We start from the raw sequence: 21,017 nt of genomic DNA on the forward strand, positions 1-21,017 counted from the left end.
AGTCGCGACCCAAGAGAGCCCGCGGCGACTTTATTGCTGTGGCCACTGCTGCAGCAAGAGCTCTCTGACACTTTACCCGGACACCAACCTCCTACGGCTTTCCCCAGCGTCCGGCCCTAACTGCAACTGGTGCCCGCGTTTCGAAACGTCAGAAAGGTGTCAGAGGGACCCGAGACCCCCGGGGTCGTGAGGACCCAGGAGCCAGTGAACATGGTAACCTGTGTACCGGCCTCAGAGCAAATCAGTTGTGCCGAAGGAGATCCTCAAGTTTATTGCCCTGAAAATACTGGGGACACTAAGGCTGTGCGGGTTACTGACTGCGGGAGCCCTGAGGACAGTGGACGCCAGAATGAGCCAGGCTACTGCAATTCAGAGGACTCTGGGCAGCTGATGGCCTCCTACGAGGGTAATGCTAGGGGCTACCAGGTGCCTTCTTTTGGCTGGCGGATCTGCTTGGCTCATGAGTTTGCAGAGAAGAGGAAACCCTTTCAAGCTAACAACGTCTCTCTAAGCAACTTGGTAAAGCATTTCGGTATGGGCTTGAGGTGAGTAGATCCGGTCGCCTAGAATGCCTTGGTTCCTTTGTTCCCATTCAAGACTCCCTGCATAAGCGGAGAAGGGTAATCAAGTAGGTGGGCTCCTGGTTCCAGTCAAGTGTGCCACATCCCCTGCATTCTTTACCCCTGCAGCTTTTGAGGGGGAGATTGAAGAGCATCTTTTCGAAACCCCCTTTTCCTAGTATCTTCTCTGCAGCAAAGGGAAAGAGTGTTTTGTCCTGCCGTCAGTCTTTCCCCATTTAGGCTCCCTCCCAAGCACTTCCTCTTTCCCAGACTTCACTTTGAGATTAGTTATACTTTGTGGCAAAGTAGAAGACCAGCCTTTGTTGTCCTGATACAGTGTTTTTTTGTGAGTTCTCCAGCCGACATTCCCCTCAGCAGCTGAAGCCTTCTGTACCTTATTAAGCATGCACTGCTTCATCTGTTTCTGTCCTCATGCCCTGACTCCTGGAATAGCTGTCTGGCTCTTGTCAACCCTAAAGAGAGGAGGACAAGTTCACTCTATTCTGTGACAGAGGGCTTCTGATACAAAAGAAGCAAAATTGGAATTGGGCAAAGTAGTGCACGCATATAGTGTCACCTACTTGGGAAGCTGAGGCGGGTGATTAATTTGAACCTAAGAGTTCAGAGCAAACCTGACCTGAACACAACAGTGAAAGCATCCCCCACGTAAAAAATGGGGAGATCTGGGGATAAAGCACAGTAGTAGGGAGCACACATTCCACCGGAATACCCCCCAGATCCTTAAAGATGACTTCCAGCCTGGGGTGCTCGGGCATCCCCAGCATTGTGTTGTATTGTATTGTAGGTAAGTCTTCCAGAGCCAGCCTTGGCTTGTCCTCCTATCCCAGAGGTCACAGACACTCCAGAGCAGCTACTATGGAACCCTTCTGGATTCCCTAGGAGTTGGAAGGCTAGTGACGAGCAGCCATACCCATTAATAGGAACAGATGGCCATAAAGACAGAGCATCATTCTGAGGTCATTCTGAGTCAGTTTGCATATAAGCGCAGTGCTGGGGAGGGAGGCATAAAAGTTGAGAAACTCAACCCCAGCAACGTCTACTAAACCTTCCTGCCCCAGTCAGTGCTGTGGGACTGTGGTGGGAAATCCACTTACCTAACTAGCCCTAGCCCTAGGCAATGAGAAGGCCTGGTGCTCCTGTGGGTGGCCCGTCTTGGAGAATCATTCCTCTAGGCCCTTTATGAAACTGCCTGGACTAGTTACTTTTCTTATTGCTATGATCAAAACCAGACAAAAGTAATTCAAGCATTTGTTTGGCTTGTAGTTTGAGGGTACATTCTGTCATGGCAGAGAAGTAATGGTGGCAGGAATGAGAGGCAGCTGGTCACACCATCACAGCCAGCAGCAGAGATCAATGAATGCTAGAACTCCGCTTTCTTTCTCCAGGACTCCAGCCCACGGGTGGTGTCAGCCACAGTTAAGGAGTATCTTCCCACCTCGGTTAACCTAATATGGACAACCGTTCCTCATAGGCATGCTCACAGGCTTGTCTTCTGGGTGACTCCAGAGCTGAGCAAGTTGTAAGAATTAACCATCATGTTGTTCCAGCCCAGCTGTGATCCCAGAGCCTTTGTCAGGATGGGATCTAGGGTACTGAGACAAGCACGGTGGATTGCATGTGATCAGGATAAGGTCGCGAGCAGGTGTACATTCATCCTAGCCTCTTAGCCACTAAATATGAGCTGAGTCACAGAGGCCTCAAGCTCTTGCTCAGCCCCTTGGACCTTGGCTTCCCATACTAGGATAGGGTGGATATCATCAACACATGGCTTTTGGAATGGGATGAGGGCCTAGGTTGAGGTTAAAGGAAGGTGAGAATTCAGAATGGTCATTTCTGAGCTGGGATTGGTATTATAGAGAAGACTGGGTATGTCAGGAATGGCCAGCTGCCGAAGGAGAACAGGGAGCCCCTTGGAGTGAGCTGAACTCAGGAGCACTCTCAGCAGCACTGGCAGGACAGTCACTGAAGGCGCAGCTTCAACTTTGATTGCTGTTCCTTTAGCCAGTCAGTTCAGTCAGTAATGTTTGCTACTAGGTAGTCCTTTGTTCTGCCTGTCTTAGTATCTAATAATTCTTCTCCAGTCCTTTCTGGCTTCTCATTCTGTCCTAGCGCCTCTAAACTGGCAGAGGACCTTCAGACTTGCCACCACCTATCCCTTGTCTTCCACGCCTTTTACCTTGCCCCCAGAATTTACCCCATCCCTTATTTTTCATCCATTTCTCCCTCCCAACTCCCGCTCCAGTCTGTCTCCCATTATGTCAAATGTTTGTACATCCATTCATTTATAAACTCAACAGATATTTACAGGCTGCAGGCCCTGCGCCTTGTCCTGTGCTTAGAGCTGTGGGTGACATTCATCTCGTCTTGGTCACTGTCCCCTACCCCAAATGTCATGCTCACGTGAGGAACACGCTGAAATAACAAGGCAGTGTCTAATTAGGAGAAGAGATCGTGTGTGGCGATAATCATACCTGTCACCAATAGTCGACTTTATGACTTTCTTATCTGTTAGGGTATTTGATCTTTCGGTGATAACAGGAGGTAACAAGGGCAGAAGCTGTTCCCATTTTGTAGATGAGGAAACAGAAGCTTGAGGGTTTGCATAGCCAATCACTTGCTTAGATGTGACTGAATGTTAGGCCTAAAATGATTGCTTAGCAGCCTATCATGAATGAGAACGTATGAAGAAGACACCAGAGGGTAGGATAAGGCAGGGGTGCCGGCCTTGAAAATAGACCCAGCGACTTGTATGCAACAGTCCTGATTGTTTTCTCATTAGGTACAAATCAAGGAGCAAGAACAGGGAAACACTGTGACTTTTTTGTTTTTGTTTTTCAAGACAGGGTTTCTCTGTGTAGCCCTACCTGTCCTGGAACTCGAACTGTAGACCAGGATGTTGTGAACTCACAGAGATCCACCCGCCTCCTGAGTGCTGGGATTAAATGTGTGGCCACACCACCTGGCTGACACTGTGACATTTTTAGAAAGCTTTACTGTAGGGGGTATTGTGATTTTGTTTTATTTTGTTGAGACAGGTTCTCACTGATGCCTAGGTTGTCCTGGAAATCATTCTGTAGCCCAGGCTAACCTCAACCCCAAGTGCTGGTTTTACAGGTGTGAGCCATTGTGCCCAGTTAATTTACTGGGTATTTTTAAAGAGCACAATCTGAAAACTTACAGTTAAATTGAAGGGGGCGTGGGCTTAAGGGGACGCGGTCCAGAATACATAATCACCAGCTATCTTCCGCTGAGGCCATTTGTCTCCCTAATTTGTCACCATTCATAATCATAAATAAAGTCATTTTTAAAAGAGGAAGTCCTTTTGGCAGCTTCTGCTTGTTTGGAAATTAGGGGGATGTGTGGAGGATGTAGTCAGGGAAGGGCAACTAGCCCTGTCAACACAGACAAAAGCTCCTGGGGCTTGAGCTAACACAGTGGTGGTGGAGTTAGAACAATCAGTTCTCCCCAGGATGGAGAAACAAGGGCATCCTGCACCAGTACCTGGGCAACTGGGATAATCCAGAGGAAGACAGTTTGGAAGACACAGTGATGGGTCCTAGGTTATTGTTTGAGACAGAGTCTTATCGTGTAGCCCATGCTGGCCTCAAACTTGTGATCCTTCTGCCTCAGCCTTCAGAATGCTATGATTGGTTACAGGACTGTTCGTGGAGCCTGACATTCTTGGGGCATTTAGTGGGAGATCACAGCGGAGTATCAAGAGAAAGGGAGATGACTGCAGCTTATAAGAAATAGCACACTTGGGCCGGAGAGATGGCTCAGAGGTTAAGGTCCTGAGTTCAACTCCCAGCAACCACATGGTGGCTCACAACCAGCTGTAGTAAGATGTGGTGCCCTCTGCTGGCCTGCAGGGACACATGCAGGCAGAACACTGTGTACATAACAAATACATTTAAAAAAGAAGCAGCACACTCACCCTCCTACTCACATTGACACTTGGCTCCTCAGGTACTTGAAGTGGTGGTACCGGAAGACCCAGGTGGAAAAGAAGACCCCTTTCATCGACATGTTCAATTCTGTACCCCTGAGACAGATCTATGGTGAGTCTCAGCTCAGCTGCCCTTTTCAGAGCGGGTCTGGCTTCTCTGCTTTGCAGAGGCAGGCAAAGAGGCTTCCAGTTCATGCATACTGCATGGCTCCATTCCCTAGAGCCCAGACAGGAGCTATAGGCCTGCCTTCCTCTTCTAATTCTCCATTAACCATCCTGATTTTCTTTCCAGGTTGTCCCTTGGGTGGCATTGGAGGAGGCACTATCACCCGGGGCTGGAGAGGCCAGTTTTGTCGTTGGCAACTTAATCCTGGAATGTACCAGCACCAGACAGTCATTGCGGACCAAGTAAGGGCCAGGAAATGGGGGCAGGCAAAGTTGTGGCTCTTAACTAGCATGGGATGTACAGTTAGACATCCACATGGTTCAGTTCAATGAGTGCTTTCAGGATGCTGTATACCCAGCCCAGTGCTAGGATGGACGGTACATTAAGATGAACACAGAACCCATGTTCCTTGAAAGAGGAAACTGCCTGATAATTCTCATGTCCATGTTTCCTGCCTAGCTCACAGTCTTCTAGCTCAGGCAGTACCCTCCAAAGAGCAGAAACTTCTGGAACATTTAAACTGGCTTAAAAGAACATTTGGAACTGCGTGGGATGGCACATCCCTATCCCAGTACTTGGGAAGTGGATGCAAAAGTATCAGGAGTTCAAGACCAGCCTCAGTTACACAGTGAGGCTGAGACTAGCCCAGGTTACCTAAAACCCTCTCTCTCAAAATAAAAGGGTGGGGGTGCAGTGAGATGACTCAAGGAGGGGAAGCCACCCAAGTCTGACAACCTGCATTCCATGCCTAGGACCCACTTGGTGGAAGGAAGGAGAGAACCAGCTCCTACAAATTCCCTTCCAGCCTCCATACATAGTTATGTGCACTATGCACTGTGGCGTCTGCACGCTGTGGCCTGGGGTGAAGGTCAGAGACAACTGATAGGAAGGAGCTGGTTCTTTCCCCACATGTGGGCTTGGGAGATCAAACTCCGGTTGTTAGGCTTGGTGACAAGTGCCTTCATTGTTTGAGCCATCTTGGCCAGCCCCACCCCCTTTTAACAGAAAGGACATTTAAAAATATTGGAAGGGGTAAAAGAAAACCTAAAAAGTCATGCTGAAAACAGATGCACAGTGCTAACTCTCCTTACCTAGATAAACCTTTAGCCAAAGGTCAGCTCCCCTGCTGCAGATCTCTTGAGGTCTGCCCAGGACTCCCTAAATCCCCCCTCTCCAGCTGTCTTTACTTTTCTAAAGCTTCAGGATTTTCATTTCTATTTCTATATCTTATCTGGGCCTTATCTTATAGTATATGACTTGCATTTCATCATAGTTCTCGATGACCTTCCCTTCTGAGTTAGCAAGTTCTGATGCCTCCGCCTTCAGCTTATCTTCAAAGGGGAGATGACTGGCAGGTCTTAAACCTGTTGATGCCAGTATCCTTCTCAACTCAGGTTTAGTGGCTGTACTCAGTACCCATGCTCCACCCCAGTGCTTGCCTCATCTCTTCTGTATTCCCAGGGGAATGCCTTTGGAAGCATGACTCTGCGGTAATTATGGCCTGTATACTGTGTCAGTACTCTGTGGTAGGCTTTGGGGATGTTTATATTAATGAGCCCACAAAGTACCATTTAGTGATTATTTTACAGATGAGGAAACAGGATCCAGAGGGCATTGGTAACATGTTCAAGACAGCATGCTAGGGAAAGGATGGGACTCCGAGCCAGTCACCTCTGTGACAAAGAGCTGGTGGTCTTGACTATTTGTACTTTACCAGCAAAATGAAAAAATTTATTTTATGGCTAGGCCCGTATCTGTAATCCCGGTACTGAGGCAGGAGGATCACCAGTTCAAAGCCAGCCTAGGTTATAGAGCAAAACCCTATCTCAAAAGCAATAAAAGAAAGGGAAAGAAAAACTTTACATACAATAAAAGTACCAAGCATAGTTTAGACCAAGGAAAGAGATATTAAACCCCCAGCATTCCTCCCTTCTGGAGCCTAAAGTTTTGCTGGAGAAATGAGACTTGGAGAAAACGGAGACTGCACTATGAGGGGGACGTGCAGTACCGAGAACACAGACAGTGCTGCAGAGACTTGGCCTGTTCTTTGCACACACGACAGCTCTGTGAGGACCGCTTCAGTAAGCTAGAGATGGCCCCTGCTTTCAGAGTAAGCCACGGGGACAACTGGGACACAGGAAAGCAAATAAAAACATGGTGACATAATTCACTGAATACCAGAATAAAGAGGAATAGGGCATAACAGGGTAGCCGGCTTCCTGCTAGAAGGAGGAAGACGATGAAGGATGACGGGATCTAACTAGATGGAGATGGATATGGGCAGATTATGAAGAGGAAATAAAGGATGCTCAAAGACTGGAGAGTATTTGTGTGACCGGGAAGTCGGCTTAGAGTTCAGAATTGAGCCTGAGTGCCATAGGAGTCACTGAAACATGCTAAGCAGGGATCGGCACATCTTGATTTCTGCTGCCATAAAAGGCAGAGATAGTATAGGCCTGATTAAGGTACTGAGATCAGGCATGAAGGGAGAGGTAGTTGGAGGGGGAGGCAGGACATGGTGGTGGCTCACTGAGCTGGCGGTGAGTCTGAGAAGGGAGGAAACGCTTTTGGGGGGTGGGGGACCAGGGTGTGTTGCTCGTGGGTTACTTGTTGCAGCCTGTCTGCTCTCTCCATCAAGTTTACAGTATGCTTGCGCCGAGATGGGCGGACTGTGTATCAGCAAGTTCTGTCCCTGGAGCGTCCAAGTGTCCTGCGCAGCTGGAACTGGGGCCTGTGTGGTCACTTTGCTTTCTACCATGCCCTTTACCCCCGAGCCTGGACAGTCTATCAGCTTCCTGGGCAGAAAGTCACTCTCACCTGCCGCCAGATCACACCTATCTTGCCCCATGACTACCAGGTGAGGCTTCCTCCAGTTTCCTCCTGACCTTCCCTCCTGTTGGTCCACCTCTACAGACAAAAGGGACAGATTGAAGCTGTGAGCATCAATCACACTGGTTTCCCAGTCCAGTTAATGCTAGCCTTCAAAATCTTCTGGTAGGCTGTTCTCCTAGGAATATGGGAGATGCAAGAGAGACAGGAGTGTAGCAGGGAATAATTGAAAAGGTTCTCTATGCCCATGGCTGATCCTGAGGAGTGGAGCCAAGAATGGATACACTGAGCCTGAGTCTGGTCTTTTATCCCCAGGACAGCTGCCTCCCTGTAGGAGTCTTTGTGTGGGATGTAGAAAACGAAGGAGACGAGACTCTGGATGTGTCTATCATGTTCTCTATGCGGAACGGACTAGGGGGTGAAGATGATGCCGCAGGAGGGCTATGGAATGAGCCCTTCTGTCTGCAGCGGGATGGGAAGACCGTGCAGGGGCTACTCCTGCATCATCCAACCGCCCCGAATCCCTACACCATGGCTGTGGCTGCACGATGCACGGTAACGGAAAAGTCTGCACTATACCTCTCCGCTGAGCCCCAGCCCTCACAGCCTGACCCTGAACCTAGTTTTTCATATCATCAGCTCCCAAGTCCCATCCTCATCACAGCCCTGCCTCTGGAACTCGGAGGTGACAGTGTGTAAGAGGAGCAGAAGAGCTAGTCAGAATCCAGGGTCCTTGTACTTCCTTCACTGAGTCTTTGACACCTTAACAGGCAGACGCCACCGTAACCCACATTACAGCCTTTGACCCTGACAGCACTGGGCAGCAGGTGTGGCAGGACCTACTTCAGGATGGACAGCTGGACTCCCCTGCTGGTGATGGGGGGTTTGGCGGGGAGGTGTTGGGGGAAAGGCTGTGTCCTGTCTTAGGACCAGGGTGGGAGACCTGATAATGACTAGCCCTGTCCCTGAGTTGGGAGTCCCTAGGGAGGGCCTGTGTTGATTCCCCTGTGCTTCTTAGGCCAGAGCACCCCCTCGCAGAAAGGAGAGGGTGTCGCTGGGGCTGTATGTATCTCCAGCGAGCTGCCACCGCGAGGCCGGTGCTGCCTGGAGTTTTCACTGGCTTGGGATATGCCTAGGATCATGTTTGGAGCTAAGGGCCAAGTCCACTACAGGTAAATGCAGGGGTCCAGAGGCACTGGGGTTCTGACCTAGAGCACCCCTTCTTACGCCTTTCTTTCCATCTCAGGCGATATACACGGTTCTTTGGTTCAGACGGCGATGTGGCACCTGCCCTTAGCCACTACGCGCTGTGCCAGTATGCAGACTGGGAGAAGAGAATCTCAGCGTGGCAGAGCCCAGTATTGGATGACAGGTGCCAGTAGAGACCTCTTGTACTTTTCCCCAGGCACTTACTCCCAATAGGACTTGATCTAGTTCTACCCCCCACCCCACCCCATCAGTAGGGCTGTGCTGGGATTCACTGAGTGCCCCTACTCCTCTGAACTCTAGAATCCTTTCTATCCTGGGAAGCTCATAAAGATCTATTCTCTCTTCTTGGCTTCCCAGATCCCTGCCTGCCTGGTACAAATCTGCACTGTTCAATGAATTATACTTCCTGGCTGATGGAGGCACAGTATGGCTGGAAGTTCCTGAAGACTCTCTACCGGAGGAGCTGGGAGGGAGCATGTATCAGCTCCGCCCCATTCTGCAGGACTATGGGCGATTTGGCTATCTTGAGGGTATGGGTTGCTGGGTTGGAGTGTGTCAGGCTAGCTAGTGTCCTGCATAAAGGAAGATGATAGATTTTTGCCTGTCCCAAGATAATGATGGGCTAAGGGATAAATGGGGAGGAGGACTGTGCCCTCTTCCAGTTCCTGAAGGGCTATCAAAGGGAGCTGGGGTTCTTGCAACAGTGTCTCTGTCACCCCTCCAGGCCAGGAGTACCGCATGTACAACACGTACGACGTCCACTTTTATGCCTCTTTTGCTCTCGTCATGCTGTGGCCCAAACTTGAACTCAGTCTACAGTATGATATGGGTGAGGGTGACTCCTCTTAGCGTCTTTTACCCTTGAACCTCTGCAGTCTCTCAAATGATGTCCTTCCCCTTGCCCTGAGCATACTACATCCTGCTTATTGGTTTTCCTCTGGGTCACACACACACACACACACACACACACACACACAGCTCTATGACCCGCCCCAGCTGCCCATTTCCTGCTTTCCCTCACCTACTTGTGTATCTGCTCCCCCAGCTCTGGCAACTTTCAAGGAGGACCTGACAAGGCGACGGTACCTGATGAGTGGAGCGGTGGCACCTGTGAAGAGGAAGAACGTTATCCCTCATGACATCGGGGACCCAGGTACGGTTCCGCTATCCCCAAGTCAACTTTCCTCTCTCAGTTTTTATTCCCTCATTCCTGTCCACCGACACAGAAAAACCAGGTCCCCTCCCCTCCCACAGATGACGAGCCATGGCTCCGGGTCAATGCCTATTTGATTCATGACACTGCCGACTGGAAGGACTTGAACCTGAAGTTTGTGCTGCAAGTTTATCGGGACTATTACCTGACAGGTGACCAAGGCTTCCTGAAGGACATGTGGCCTGTGTGTCTGGTAAGGCATCTGTATATAGTGTCCAGTATACCAGGGACATAATAGTGTCTCGGGAGAGCCCAGATAGCCAGCATCTTTCCTAGAGCCTACATCTTCAGTGTCTTGATTACCCTGTAGGCTGTGATGGAGTCTGAAATGAAGTTTGATAAGGACCAGGATGGACTCATTGAGAACGGAGGCTATGCAGACCAGACCTATGATGGATGGGTCGCCACAGGCCCCAGGTTGGGGGATAGGGATTTCCAGGTCTGAGGTGGGGAACTGATCATGGGAGGAACTCATGCCTGGGAGGGGCTGGAGCTGCCAGTCTCACCCCAGCCCCTGTCCCTGATCAGTGCTTACTGTGGAGGGCTGTGGCTGGCTGCTGTGGCTGTGATGGTTCAGATGGCTGTTCTGTGTGGGGCCCAGGATGTCCGGGATAAGTTTTCTTCCATTCTCTGCCGAGGCCGAGAAGCTTATGAGAGACTGCTCTGGAACGGTGAGTGAGAGCAGCCTGGGGCATCTCAAAGCCATCTACACGCACACAGCAGCTTTACTTTGCCCTTCTACTCTAGGCCGCTATTACAACTACGACAGCAGCTCCCAGCCTCAGTCCCGTAGTGTCATGTCTGACCAGTGTGCTGGGCAGTGGTTTCTGAGGGCCTGCGGCCTGGGAGAAGGAGACACTGAGGTGAGAGACTAGAAAAGCCAGAAAGATGGGTTTCCCTGGAGGTGGGAAGCAAGTATAAGAGACTCTCTCTCTGCCTTTTCTCTTCCCCTAGGTATTTCCTACCCTGCACGTGGTCCGTGCTCTCCAAACCATCTTCGAGCTCAATGTCCAGGCCTTTGCAGGAGGAGCTATGGGGGCTGTGAATGGGATGCAGCCTCATGGTGTTCCCGACAGATCCAGTGTGCAGTCTGATGAAGTCTGGGTGGGTGTGGTCTACGGGCTGGCAGCCACCATGATCCAAGAGGTAATGTATTCTCTTTCCCATCCCTTCACCACTTGTACTGTGGTCCAGAAAACTTCCATTTATTCTTAGAACATCCTAAAGTCATCTTATCCATCCACTGAGTCCCCTTTTCCCTGGTATGTGTTCCACCTCTTGCCTTTAGTTCTAACCTGGGAGCAAAAGGCATACTATCTTATCTGCTCACCAGAGATAATTGTACCATGGGAGCCAGTTATTATGTGTGCTTCTACCTCTCCCCACAGGGTCTGACTTGGGAAGGTTTCCGAACAGCTGAAGGCTGTTACCGCACCGTATGGGAACGTCTGGGCCTGGCTTTCCAGACCCCAGAGGCTTACTGCCAGCAGCGAGTGTTCCGCTCACTGGCCTACATGCGGCCACTGAGCATCTGGGCCATGCAGCTGGCCCTGCAACAGCAGCAGCATAAAAAGGGTAGCAGGCCAGTCGTCACACAGGGCGTAGGACTAAGCACAGAGACTGAGTATGGACCAAAGAAATCTTGGATAAACCTAAGTCCAGAGTGATCCCTCTGAACTGTGGAAGCCCAGCACCCACACTGGTCTCTCCTCCTTCCTCCCACAACTCCTGCAGCCCTGAGCCACTAGGACAATCATGCCCCTTCCCTTCTTCCTACCCAACTGTGCCAGTAAGAAGGGGCTGAAGAACCACTTATTTATTTCTTACCCTACCCGTTCCTTCTGTGGATGAAATAGTCAAGGCCAGTAAATTTCTCCAAGTCTATTCATGGAACAACAGATACACATAGGCATAAATAAAAGACCCATAAATCTAGTAAGTGTGGTGTGTTTGAGTTCCCAGGCATCCTAACAGGGCACAGGAGCAAAGGCCAGCTCTTCCCCCATTCCGTCTTACTTGAATACAGACAGGAACCCTCAGGCTGAGGATCCCCCATGCTATTATATCTAACCTGAAAACCTGCCCTGCAAGATGACAGAAGGGCTGTGGGTAGGCAGCCACCCCTCTTCATTTGAAAGATTTGCCTGCAGGGGATGGTCAGGGCCTGCAAAGGGGGTCTCTGAGGAAAGATCAAAGTGTGGCCAGCGCAGAGGTGGTTCTGCTTGAGGCGCGTCGTACAGCAGGCAGGTAAAGTTGCCGGAGGCCTGGAGCGTATGTTCTGAGCTACCCAGTAGCTGGTTTGTGCTGTCCGTCGGTACCTTTGACTGCTGGGTAGGCAGCTTCATCTGATCCTGGTCCTCACCGGGGAGGGCACGGAGCTGACGGTGCAAAACTGAAGAGACAAAGGCTTGTCAAGAGACAACACAGAAGAAGCCCTTTACCACAGCCCATGCCTTAAAGGTGTCCCTAAGCCTCTTACCCACATACTCAGCTGGCACACTCCCCCTCGTGTCAGAGGAGTACATAGCGGGTACAAGAAGAAGGCAGAAAGAGAACAGCAGGACCTGGAACACAAGAAGAAGGAGGTGAGGGTTGTGGTCACCACCCTGTCTCTGCCCAGGACAGGATCTCCCGTCCTCCTCCTCACCAGAACACATGTGCTGCCGCTGCTGCTCTTGTTCGCTACCCCAATAACCATGGCCTGAAGTTTCCTCAGTTGGTCTAGAAGGGACCTAAGGGAGAGAGGACACAGTGGTGAGCATGCCCTGGCCGAGCACCCGAGTCACAGTGAAACCCTTCCACTTTAGCCACCCCCTCCACTAGCGCAGAAGATCCAGTCCCTCGACTTCCTTGCCTTTTGTTCCCAAGTGACTTCTCCTTTGTGAACAACTGCCTGTTCCTTATTTAAACAAAAAATCAAAACTTTGCTGCCTTGACTTAAACCCCTTTGCAAATGCCTTTCAGAATTCTCATAACACCAGATCAACTATGCATGCAATCCTCACCAGGTACTGTGTTCTCTACTTTCTGGGACACCACCACCATGCTAGAGAGTTCCAGCTGAACACAAACATTGTCTTCTCTCCACCTAGAATGTTTCCCTTACCCAGTCCCATGCCCAAATCGTAGCTGCTCTGATGCCAACCACCTCCATTTGGTCTTTGCTTCCTTCCCTTTCTTTATCTTGATACTTAATTTCTCTTTAGCTACTTGTAAATTTATTTCCCATTGCTCTGAGCTTGAGACCTGGTAAGGCCAACCACCAGGTTTTTGTACTTAGGAGCTATCTAGTTAGAAGTCAAGTGTGGAACAGTGGAAAGAGTGAGAAAGCATTAAGAAATTAGTGTGGGGGCTGGAGAGTTCGCTCAGCAGTTAAGAGCACTGACTGCTCTGCCAGAGGACCCAGGTTCAATTCCCAGCACCCACATGGCAGCTCACAGCTGTAACTCCAGTTCCAGAGGACCTGACACTCACACAGACATACGTGCAGGCAAAACAACAATGCATATAAAGTAAAAATTGTTAAAAAAAAAAATAATAAAGATTAAGCCAGGCAGTGGTGGCACATGCCTTTAATCCCAGCACTCAGGAGGCAGAGGTAGGCCTCTCTGTGAGTTCGAGGCCAGCCTGGACTACAAGAGCTCGTTCCAGGACAGGCTCCAAAGCACAGAGAAACCCTGTCTCAAAAAAAAAAAAAAAAAAAAAAAAAACAAGGGCTGGAGAGATGGCTCAGTGGTTAAGAGCATTGCCTGCTCTTCCAAAGGTCCTGAGTTCAATTCCCAGCAACCACATGGTGGCTCACNAGAGATGGCTCAGTGGTTAAGAGCATTGCCTGCTCTTCCAAAGGTCCTGAGTTCAATTCCCAGCAACCACATGGTGGCTCACAACCATCTGCAATGAAGTCTGGTGCCCTCTTCTGGCCTTCAGGCATACATGTAGACAGAATATTGCATACATAATAAATAAATAAATAAATATTAAAAAAAAGATTTAAAAAAAAAACAAGATTTTTAAAAATGACTATAAATGGTTGCTTACAGATTCTGTTCCTCTAGAAGTTGTACTTTGTTCTGCAGCTCCTGATTCTGGGCTGTGTATTTCAAGACCCTGGAGGATAACATGAATATCAAAATATTGCCTGTGAATATTGAATACTCAAAAAAAATATTAAAAACCTTAAAGCCTCCGGTTTCCCCCATATTCTTTCTTCCCTACCTGCTCTCCAGCCCTCCGACATACACTTTCTTCTTCTTGCGGCTTTCTTGAGCAGCTCTCTTGTTGCGAATCTTTCTCCGTACGCGTTTTAGAACCTGTTCTTCCACCTAAGAGAAGATGGGAAAAAAGGTCATCCAAGGTGTACTGTTATATACATAGCGTATTATATAGGTGTGTTGGAAGGCAACTAAGTCTAGCCTTCTTCCCAGTGAAAGACTGCAGCTTCTCTGAATAGTACACATCCACCTTCTCTGTGTATGTCTCCAAGGACCAGGTGTTCAACACTCAAAAGCCAGACTACTTTTTGGTATTACTTTTATGTGTATGGGTGTTTTGCCTATATGTATGTCTGTATATAATGTGTCTGCCTGCTGCCCACATAGGCCAGAAGAGGGTGTCAGATCCCCTAGGACTGGAGTTATAGGCAGTTGTGAGCTATCATGTGGGTGCTGGGGCTTGCACCTGAACCCCGTAGAAGAACAGAAAGTGCTCTAAACCACTTTCCAGTCTCTAATTAAATTTTAAAAAATTCCTCTTAAGCTAGGGGTTAGCACATGCCTGTAATCTCAGCACTTGAGAGGGAGAGGGAGGAGATCAGGACTTCAAGACCATCCTTGGCTAGAGTAGTTTGAGGCCAGACTGAGCTACATAAAACCGGTTTCAAAACTAAGAACAACAACAACAACAAAAATCCATTCTTATCCTAAGCCAACATGAATCTTCTCATAATTTCTCTCCATTGGATTTACCTATAGTCTCTGGGGTTATATAGAATAAATCCTTATTTTAAGCCACTTAAGCTTTTTTTTTTCCAGAAATTAAAATTGAGTGAAGTTGTTAACTCTTATATTATCTTGTCAAATCTGGACACTAGCCAAGAGTGATATCATTCACCTGTAATCTAGTCCTAGGGAGGTAGGAGGAGGATTAGGAGTTCAAAGTCTGAGGCCAGTACACAGTCTAAGGCCAGCCCAGCCTGGGCTTACAAGCCCATCTCTCAAAAAGCAGGACTGAGGATGTAGCAGGAGGTGTTATATTCAACTCGAAATGGGTGGGGGATTAAGGTGTGGTCTGACCAGTAGCAAGGAGAACATGACAGTCACCGTCCTAAGGACAGCACCACTACTGATCATTTCCAAATTCTCTTTTCTTTCTTACTAATATTTTACTCACTCATCTTGTAATGGTGGTGGAGGGACAGGAGACAGTGTCTCACGTAGCCCAGGCTTGCCTGTACTCGTCCTGAAGCTAAGTCTGGCCTTTAACTCCTGATTCTCCAGCCATAAATAAACATCTACATTAACCAAAGATACCATGAGGCTGGGTGGTAGTGGCAATGCACACCTCTAATCCTAGCACTTGGGAGGCAGAGGCAGGCAGATCTCAGTGAGGTCAGCCTGGTCTACAAAGTGAGTTCCAGGACAGCCAGAGCTGCTACACAGAACCTGGTCTTGAAAAAAAAAAAAAAAAAAGAAAAACAAACAATTCAATAACCAAAAACATTAAAAATAAAAATGACATAAAAATACTTGCCACGAAAGCTAGATGTAGTGTCTGCCTGTAATCCCAGCACTTGGGAAATGGCTTTGAATGTACATACGAGGACCTTCTTGTCTCTGCCTCTGAGTGCTGGGACAAGAGAGGTGTGAGCCATCATGGCCGGCTTTGACAACTGTTTTGTTAGGCTGGTTCAGACTCTCAGACATTTCTACCACTGAGCAAGAGGTGGGGTGGTCATGATGATATCCGTAAAGGCCCTTCATTTGCTGGCGTTTTCAAGGCCCTATAGTAATGTTAGCTGACATTCAAAAATTATTTTTGTATGTGGGTGTGGGCTTGTTTGGAGATCAGAAAACTAGTAGGAAGTCAGTTCTCTCCTTGCATCCTGTGGGTCCTGGGGACAGATACTAGGTCCGGCAGGGCAGCAAGGGCCTTTTCCAACCAAGCCACACACTGGTAATTTTGAAAGGAACACCAAAACTTATATAAGCCCTACAAGATCAGGAACTGCTCTTGCTTCTTGCCTATTATCTACGCGACCCAATTTCCCGCTAGCAACAAGTTTGCTTGGATTCTGACCTCAGTCCTTTTTTAAGTAACTGATATGAAATAAACTGAATTTGCCTACTTGGGCCATAAATCCCCCTCCAGGTTTTGCTCCAGCAACAGGAACCTTACCTTAGTGAGAGGAAGTGTTGAGGGCAGAGAAATCCCCTCCTTCTCCAAGAGCCTCTTCTCTTCCTCAGTCAGTATCAGCCTAGAAATCCCCTAAGGTTGGAGGACACAGAGGAGAGCAGGGTTGCATGGGGATGTCAGAGAAGAATGGGGGAATCTGACCCCAGTCCTGCAAGGTGAGCTGATCCTGAAAACCCAAGCCCAGTACCTGTTCTGTGGCTGTTTCCTCCACACACAGTGGAGTCACGCAGAACCCCTCCTTTTCGAAGTTCTCAGGATCTGCAAAAGCGAAAGTCGGGTTGGCTAGGCCTGTGAGCTCTTTCCTCCCCCACAACTTAACATTTCACACCCACCTAGATCTATGGAGACATGGTCCTGTGAGAGGGAGTAGTTGTGGTCGTGGCGAATAGAAGAGATGGCGGAACTGAGACCATCCAGAGATGCCGAGGGACTGAGCAGAGAGCTCAGTAAGTCCTCTATCTCCCAGTCGCTCAGGCCTTGCCCGGAGTTCTAACAAATTCACAGGCCTTGGTTTATCTCTGTACCTTTGGGTCTCACGGACGTCGCTTCGCTTTCCCACTCAGAACACCTACCCACCTCGGAAGGTGACAGCTCCAGGTCCAGCGGAGCCTCCACGTCCTGCTCGATCGCAGTCCACAAATCTCCGCTTTCCTCTAGCAGGAAGTCCTGCACGTCTTGATCATCAAGATCCAAAGCCAGCAGGTCCTGACCACCAGGATCCATTTCCATTATCCACGGATAGAAATCCCTGAGCGCAGATACAATCTCGGAACCTTAGGCACGACCCCTCAGTCTAACTGTCAAATCGGCTCGACTTACCTTAGTCACCCTTCTCCGGAGGGCAGGGCCGAGGGCCTAATGGTTACAGTAAACCACAGCCGCCTCCCAGCTTCTAGCCTCCTCAGCTTCCAACACAACGGAAAAGATGCAATCAATAGCCCAGCCCAATGGCATCTTGGAACTTGGAGTTCCCTCCTACTCGGAAGTGGCTCGTGAGCTGCGCCACGTCCCGGGAGCTATGCAAATTGAGGGACGTCCCTACAGTTTCCCACACCCCAGGGCGGGGATTCTGGGGATCCGGCTCCGCCTTCGCCTCCAGCTAGAAAAAAAAGAAGACTAAGAGTCTAAAAGGGAACTCTAGTTTAGTTCTGGCGTTCTCTCCAGAGCGCTGTACTCTCGCTTCCTGCCGGGGAGGGGCGGCCAGGCTTCAGCGAGCGCCCGCCCGAGCATCGAGAGCTGCGGCTAGAGTAGCTTCATGACGTCTCCGCGACCATAGAGCGCGGGCCCAGGGCGCCGCCGGCGGGTGGGGGACGTTTCCAGGACGGAAGTGGACCAGAGTGTCGAAGGGAGGGCGAGGCCGGAGCCCCAGAGCGACCCGGAGAACGAGCGGGTAGCGGGCCGGCGGGCGGGGCACAGAGCCGGCAGCGCAGGTAGGCCAGGCGGCGGGCCGGGCTGGAGCTTCTAGGTGGGGCTGCGGGGACAGGCCAGCCCGGGAAGCGGCGGGCGGGCGGGGCCCCCCATCCTCCTGCATATCCTGTGTCCGGTCCTGTTGGGGAGGTCAGCGTCCAGTGCGTTTCGTTTGGGGTTTGGAGTTAAGCTAGCCGTGTGGCGAGAGGCAGGCCCCTTTCGTGGGAGCAGACGGTTCTCTGTCTCGGCTAGGTTTGGGGGAGGGTGAGGAATGGGGTGGCAGTGAGGCGCTGGGCGGGGATGTCCTTTGGTGTTAGCAGATAGTGAGTATATGGTTAGGAAAGCTTTGGGTGAGTTTGGGATTAGGTGCGGTCGACTTTAGGAAGCGGGGATCCCTTTAGAAGTTATGAAGCTGGACTAAATTTGAAACATTAGCTGCACTAGTCAAGTCTGTTTCGTTTAGTTGACATTTAGATTGAGGTCATTATTTTGTTTTATGGTATGACCAGCGTATATCAGAGTACAGGATCGGGTTAAGGATCAACAACAGGAATTGACATAGCCCGTTTTAGGGATTAAAGGCCATTGTCATGGTTAGAATTAAGAATAAACAGTGGAAAGGTGAATTAGGAAGCAAGTTAAAAAATAAGCTTCAGGACTAAGGTTCAGTATTTAGGGTTAAAGTCGAGGGATTTAGGCCTAAAAATAAAAGCTAGATTAGTTTGGGTGTCTACTGTGGAAGGGATGAATGACAAAGTCTGGGGAATTTGTAAACAAAGTCAGGGTTAATGTTAGGAACGGGTGGCAGCGATAGGGGTTGAACTTTGCAGCCGCAGTTGAACAGGTAAAAACGTGAGAGGCTGGCAGCACGTAGCTGCCTTTGTTTCGTGGTGAGGTCCCTTATTCCGGTGTAATCACAGAGGCTTCTTTTACCCAGAGGCGACAGTCTGGGCTCCAGCTAGAACTGCTGATACCTGGACCAGGGACTTCCTGGGGCTACCATCACTGGGAGGCAGGAGTTTCTAGATTTACGCCTTTTACTAGGTGGAAGGTGGGAACTGGAAAGCGACCCAGGAGTCAGACTGTGGGGAAGACTGGGAGAGAGGAGGCCATGACTGAAGGGGAAGCTGGCCAGGCAAACACTGTTTCACCTGAGCTCCCACAGTTTAACCATACAGCTTCGTTACCTCCCTGCCCTGCTGGCCTCTTGCCCCTGGCCCTAAAATGCACACCCTGTACACTTCCTTATAGAATCTTTCCTGGCCTTTAGCTCTTTCCTGGTTGTCCATCTTAACTCTTCATTCTCATCCTCTTTCCCCATCTGTTCATCCACACACCCTACTTTAGTTTCTGTCGCTCAAATTTGAGCTTTCCCATCATCATAAAGCACTTTCTCAGGCGCGCCACCTGGTCAGCTGCTGGACCCCCGCCTCCCAGCTCTTGCTGTGTGTCCCCCCCAGGTTTCTGACCCTCCTTTAACGTCTAGGTCCAGTTATAGATCCCCTTCCCCCATCCCCAACGGAAAAGAGGAAATGATACCCAAAGAGGAAACTGGGTCTTACTGATCCCACGCCCAGCCAGGCCACTGACCACACCCCCGTGTCACTACCAGCTTGACCCTGCCACTGACCACAACGCTATCCCCTATCCAGACTGATTCAGCCTTTGGCTCTACCCCAAGCTGCCCCTCCTCCCCACTCCAGCATTACTTAGCCGCTGCCAGTGACCCTCCACTACCCCAGCAGCAGCCTAACTTAGCCACTTACCACATCCCTCGCTCTTCTGAAGCTCATGACCTGGCCTCTGACCTCCTGCTGTCATGTCCCAGTTAGTCACCATCCATGGAGTCACTCTTGCTCTTCCCCATCTGGTCCGTCACCATCACACTTGTCTGTTTCTCATCATCACCTCCCCTCTGTCTTCCCCAGTCCTCTCCTGTCGCAGCCTGATGTGGTCAGTAGCTCCACCCATCTGCCTCTACCTTCACATACTGTCCCATCACATCCCTCCCCCCGCCCCCCACAGCTTCGTCTCGCATCCCCAGCCCAATCTAGCCCCATCCCTTTCTCTCATTGTGTTACTTAACTGGAGCTGTCTCGTTAATAAAGGCCTGCTGCTCATAGGAGACTGCCCCTGGGCTGAGGCTTCTGGGAGCAGAGGAGGCTCATCAGTTCCTCCCTCAGGTTTTTCTTATGAATGGCAGCCTCCTCTCCACACAGCTTTAACTCTGGCTTCATTATCCCTTGTACTAATACAGGGTCCTCCTAACCTGGCCCCAAAGTTGCCCAAAAGTCCAGTTCTGGGGGTGTCCCTGCACAAAGTTCCTTGACCTCCTGTTCCGCTCCCGTCAGTTAAGTTCCTCATACTCTTCTCTCAGCCTTTGCCTCTCCATCTTAACCCTGCCTTCCCCACCACTGCTCCTTGCAGATCGCTGTGCTTCAGCCAGTTTGCCTGCTCACCCTCCCGAACGTTCCTCCACGATTTCCTGCTTCTCCACCTTTGCTCATGCCATTCTCTCTGCCTGGGATGCTGCCTCTGACGTGTCTTCCACTGACCTAAAAGAGAGAGCTTGCTTGGGCTTTGGAGTCAAAGAGACCTGGTTGGATCTTGGCTTCACAACTTATTATTTGGACAAGTACTTTGGAAAAGTATTTAACATTCTTGAACCTTGGTGCCTAATCTGTAAAAATGAGAGCAATGGCACTTACCTTGCATGGTTGTTGAAGGATTAACCGATATTATGTATACAGTGCAATTAACATAGTCAATAAATGACACATCACTGTTACTTTCCATTATCTCCATGTTTTTAAAGTCCTGTCTTCAAATAATCCCTCTCATGGGTACCCTGGTCCCTGTGCCCTAACCTGAAGGGATCCATCCCTTTTCTGAGTATACACATTTTGGCTCTTTTCATATTCTGCCCTCTGTTGTAACTCTGTGTTTAGCTTATCCACCCACCTGGAAGGCTGGCAACCTACAGAAAGCAAAGTCTAGGTCTTACTCACCTTGGTTTCCAGCCACTGAAAGTTTGGCCCAGGCCTTCCCACAATGGGCCCTCAAAAATGCGCGGAGGGAAAATGTGTGCATAATGGAAGGGGAGGGGTTGGGAACCTGGCATCGGGGCCTGGTGCACTGGTGAGGAAGCCGTGTGCGCGCGTGTGGTGCCTTCAAGAGATACATCTTGTGTAGAAGCTGTGAGACCGCGATAAGGTCTATGTAGGGACAGCATAAGTAGTTCTGTGGGAAGGAGTT

At 49.8% G+C, this 21,017-nt stretch overlaps 3 protein-coding genes and 1 long non-coding RNA gene across 5 annotated transcripts in view; 2 read left to right on the forward strand and 2 right to left on the reverse strand.

The window, feature by feature from the left end:
• Positions 1-210: 210 nt before the first annotated feature.
• Positions 211-11,879, forward strand: Gba2 (glucosylceramidase beta 2). Of its 2 annotated transcripts, none has more exons than XM_050155975.1 (17): positions 211-545; positions 4,548-4,639; positions 4,820-4,935; positions 7,332-7,550; positions 7,838-8,077; positions 8,293-8,395; positions 8,541-8,694; positions 8,769-8,894; positions 9,089-9,261; positions 9,456-9,560; positions 9,777-9,884; positions 9,986-10,137; positions 10,255-10,361; positions 10,473-10,615; positions 10,692-10,807; positions 10,899-11,090; positions 11,333-11,879. In XM_050155975.1, the coding sequence occupies exons 1-17, from the start codon at positions 211-213 to the stop codon at positions 11,609-11,611; spliced, it is 2,760 nt and encodes a 919-aa protein (XP_050011932.1). In that variant the 3' UTR covers positions 11,612-11,879. The 2 variants fall into 2 exon arrangements, with proteins under 2 accessions (XP_050011932.1, XP_050011933.1); XM_050155976.1 differs by having other exon boundaries at positions 490-545; positions 7,843-8,077.
• On the reverse strand, positions 11,811-17,258 carry Creb3 (cAMP responsive element binding protein 3). Its single transcript, XM_050155982.1, has 9 exons — positions 16,932-17,258; positions 16,688-16,844; positions 16,543-16,613; positions 16,338-16,427; positions 14,160-14,266; positions 13,983-14,051; positions 12,592-12,676; positions 12,424-12,508; positions 11,811-12,336 (listed from the first exon to the last, which is right to left on the reverse strand). The coding sequence occupies exons 1-9, from the start codon at positions 17,082-17,084 to the stop codon at positions 12,011-12,013; spliced, it is 1,143 nt and encodes a 380-aa protein (XP_050011939.1). The 5' UTR covers positions 17,085-17,258; the 3' UTR covers positions 11,811-12,010.
• Positions 17,259-17,625: 367 nt separating this feature from the next.
• Positions 17,626-21,017, forward strand: part of Tln1 (talin 1) — a 30,429-nt gene continuing 27,037 nt past the window's right edge. Inside the window, exon 1 of the mRNA XM_050155989.1 lies at positions 17,626-17,785. The gene's annotated coding sequence lies outside the window, so the exon portion shown is untranslated. The remainder of the gene's footprint in view (positions 17,786-21,017) is intronic.
• LOC126509837 (uncharacterized) overlaps positions 17,793-21,017 on the reverse strand; it is a 39,821-nt gene continuing 36,596 nt past the window's right edge. The window contains exon 3 of the long non-coding RNA XR_007594262.1: positions 17,793-20,317. This is a non-coding gene — a long non-coding RNA (uncharacterized lncRNA). The remainder of the gene's footprint in view (positions 20,318-21,017) is intronic.

The sequence above is a fragment of the Alexandromys fortis genome, unplaced genomic scaffold, assembly GCF_014885135.2.
Source record: "Alexandromys fortis isolate MF-2015 unplaced genomic scaffold, M_Fortis_MF-2015_v1.1 scaffold_92, whole genome shotgun sequence".
NCBI classification, from domain to species: domain Eukaryota; kingdom Metazoa; phylum Chordata; class Mammalia; order Rodentia; family Cricetidae; genus Alexandromys; species Alexandromys fortis.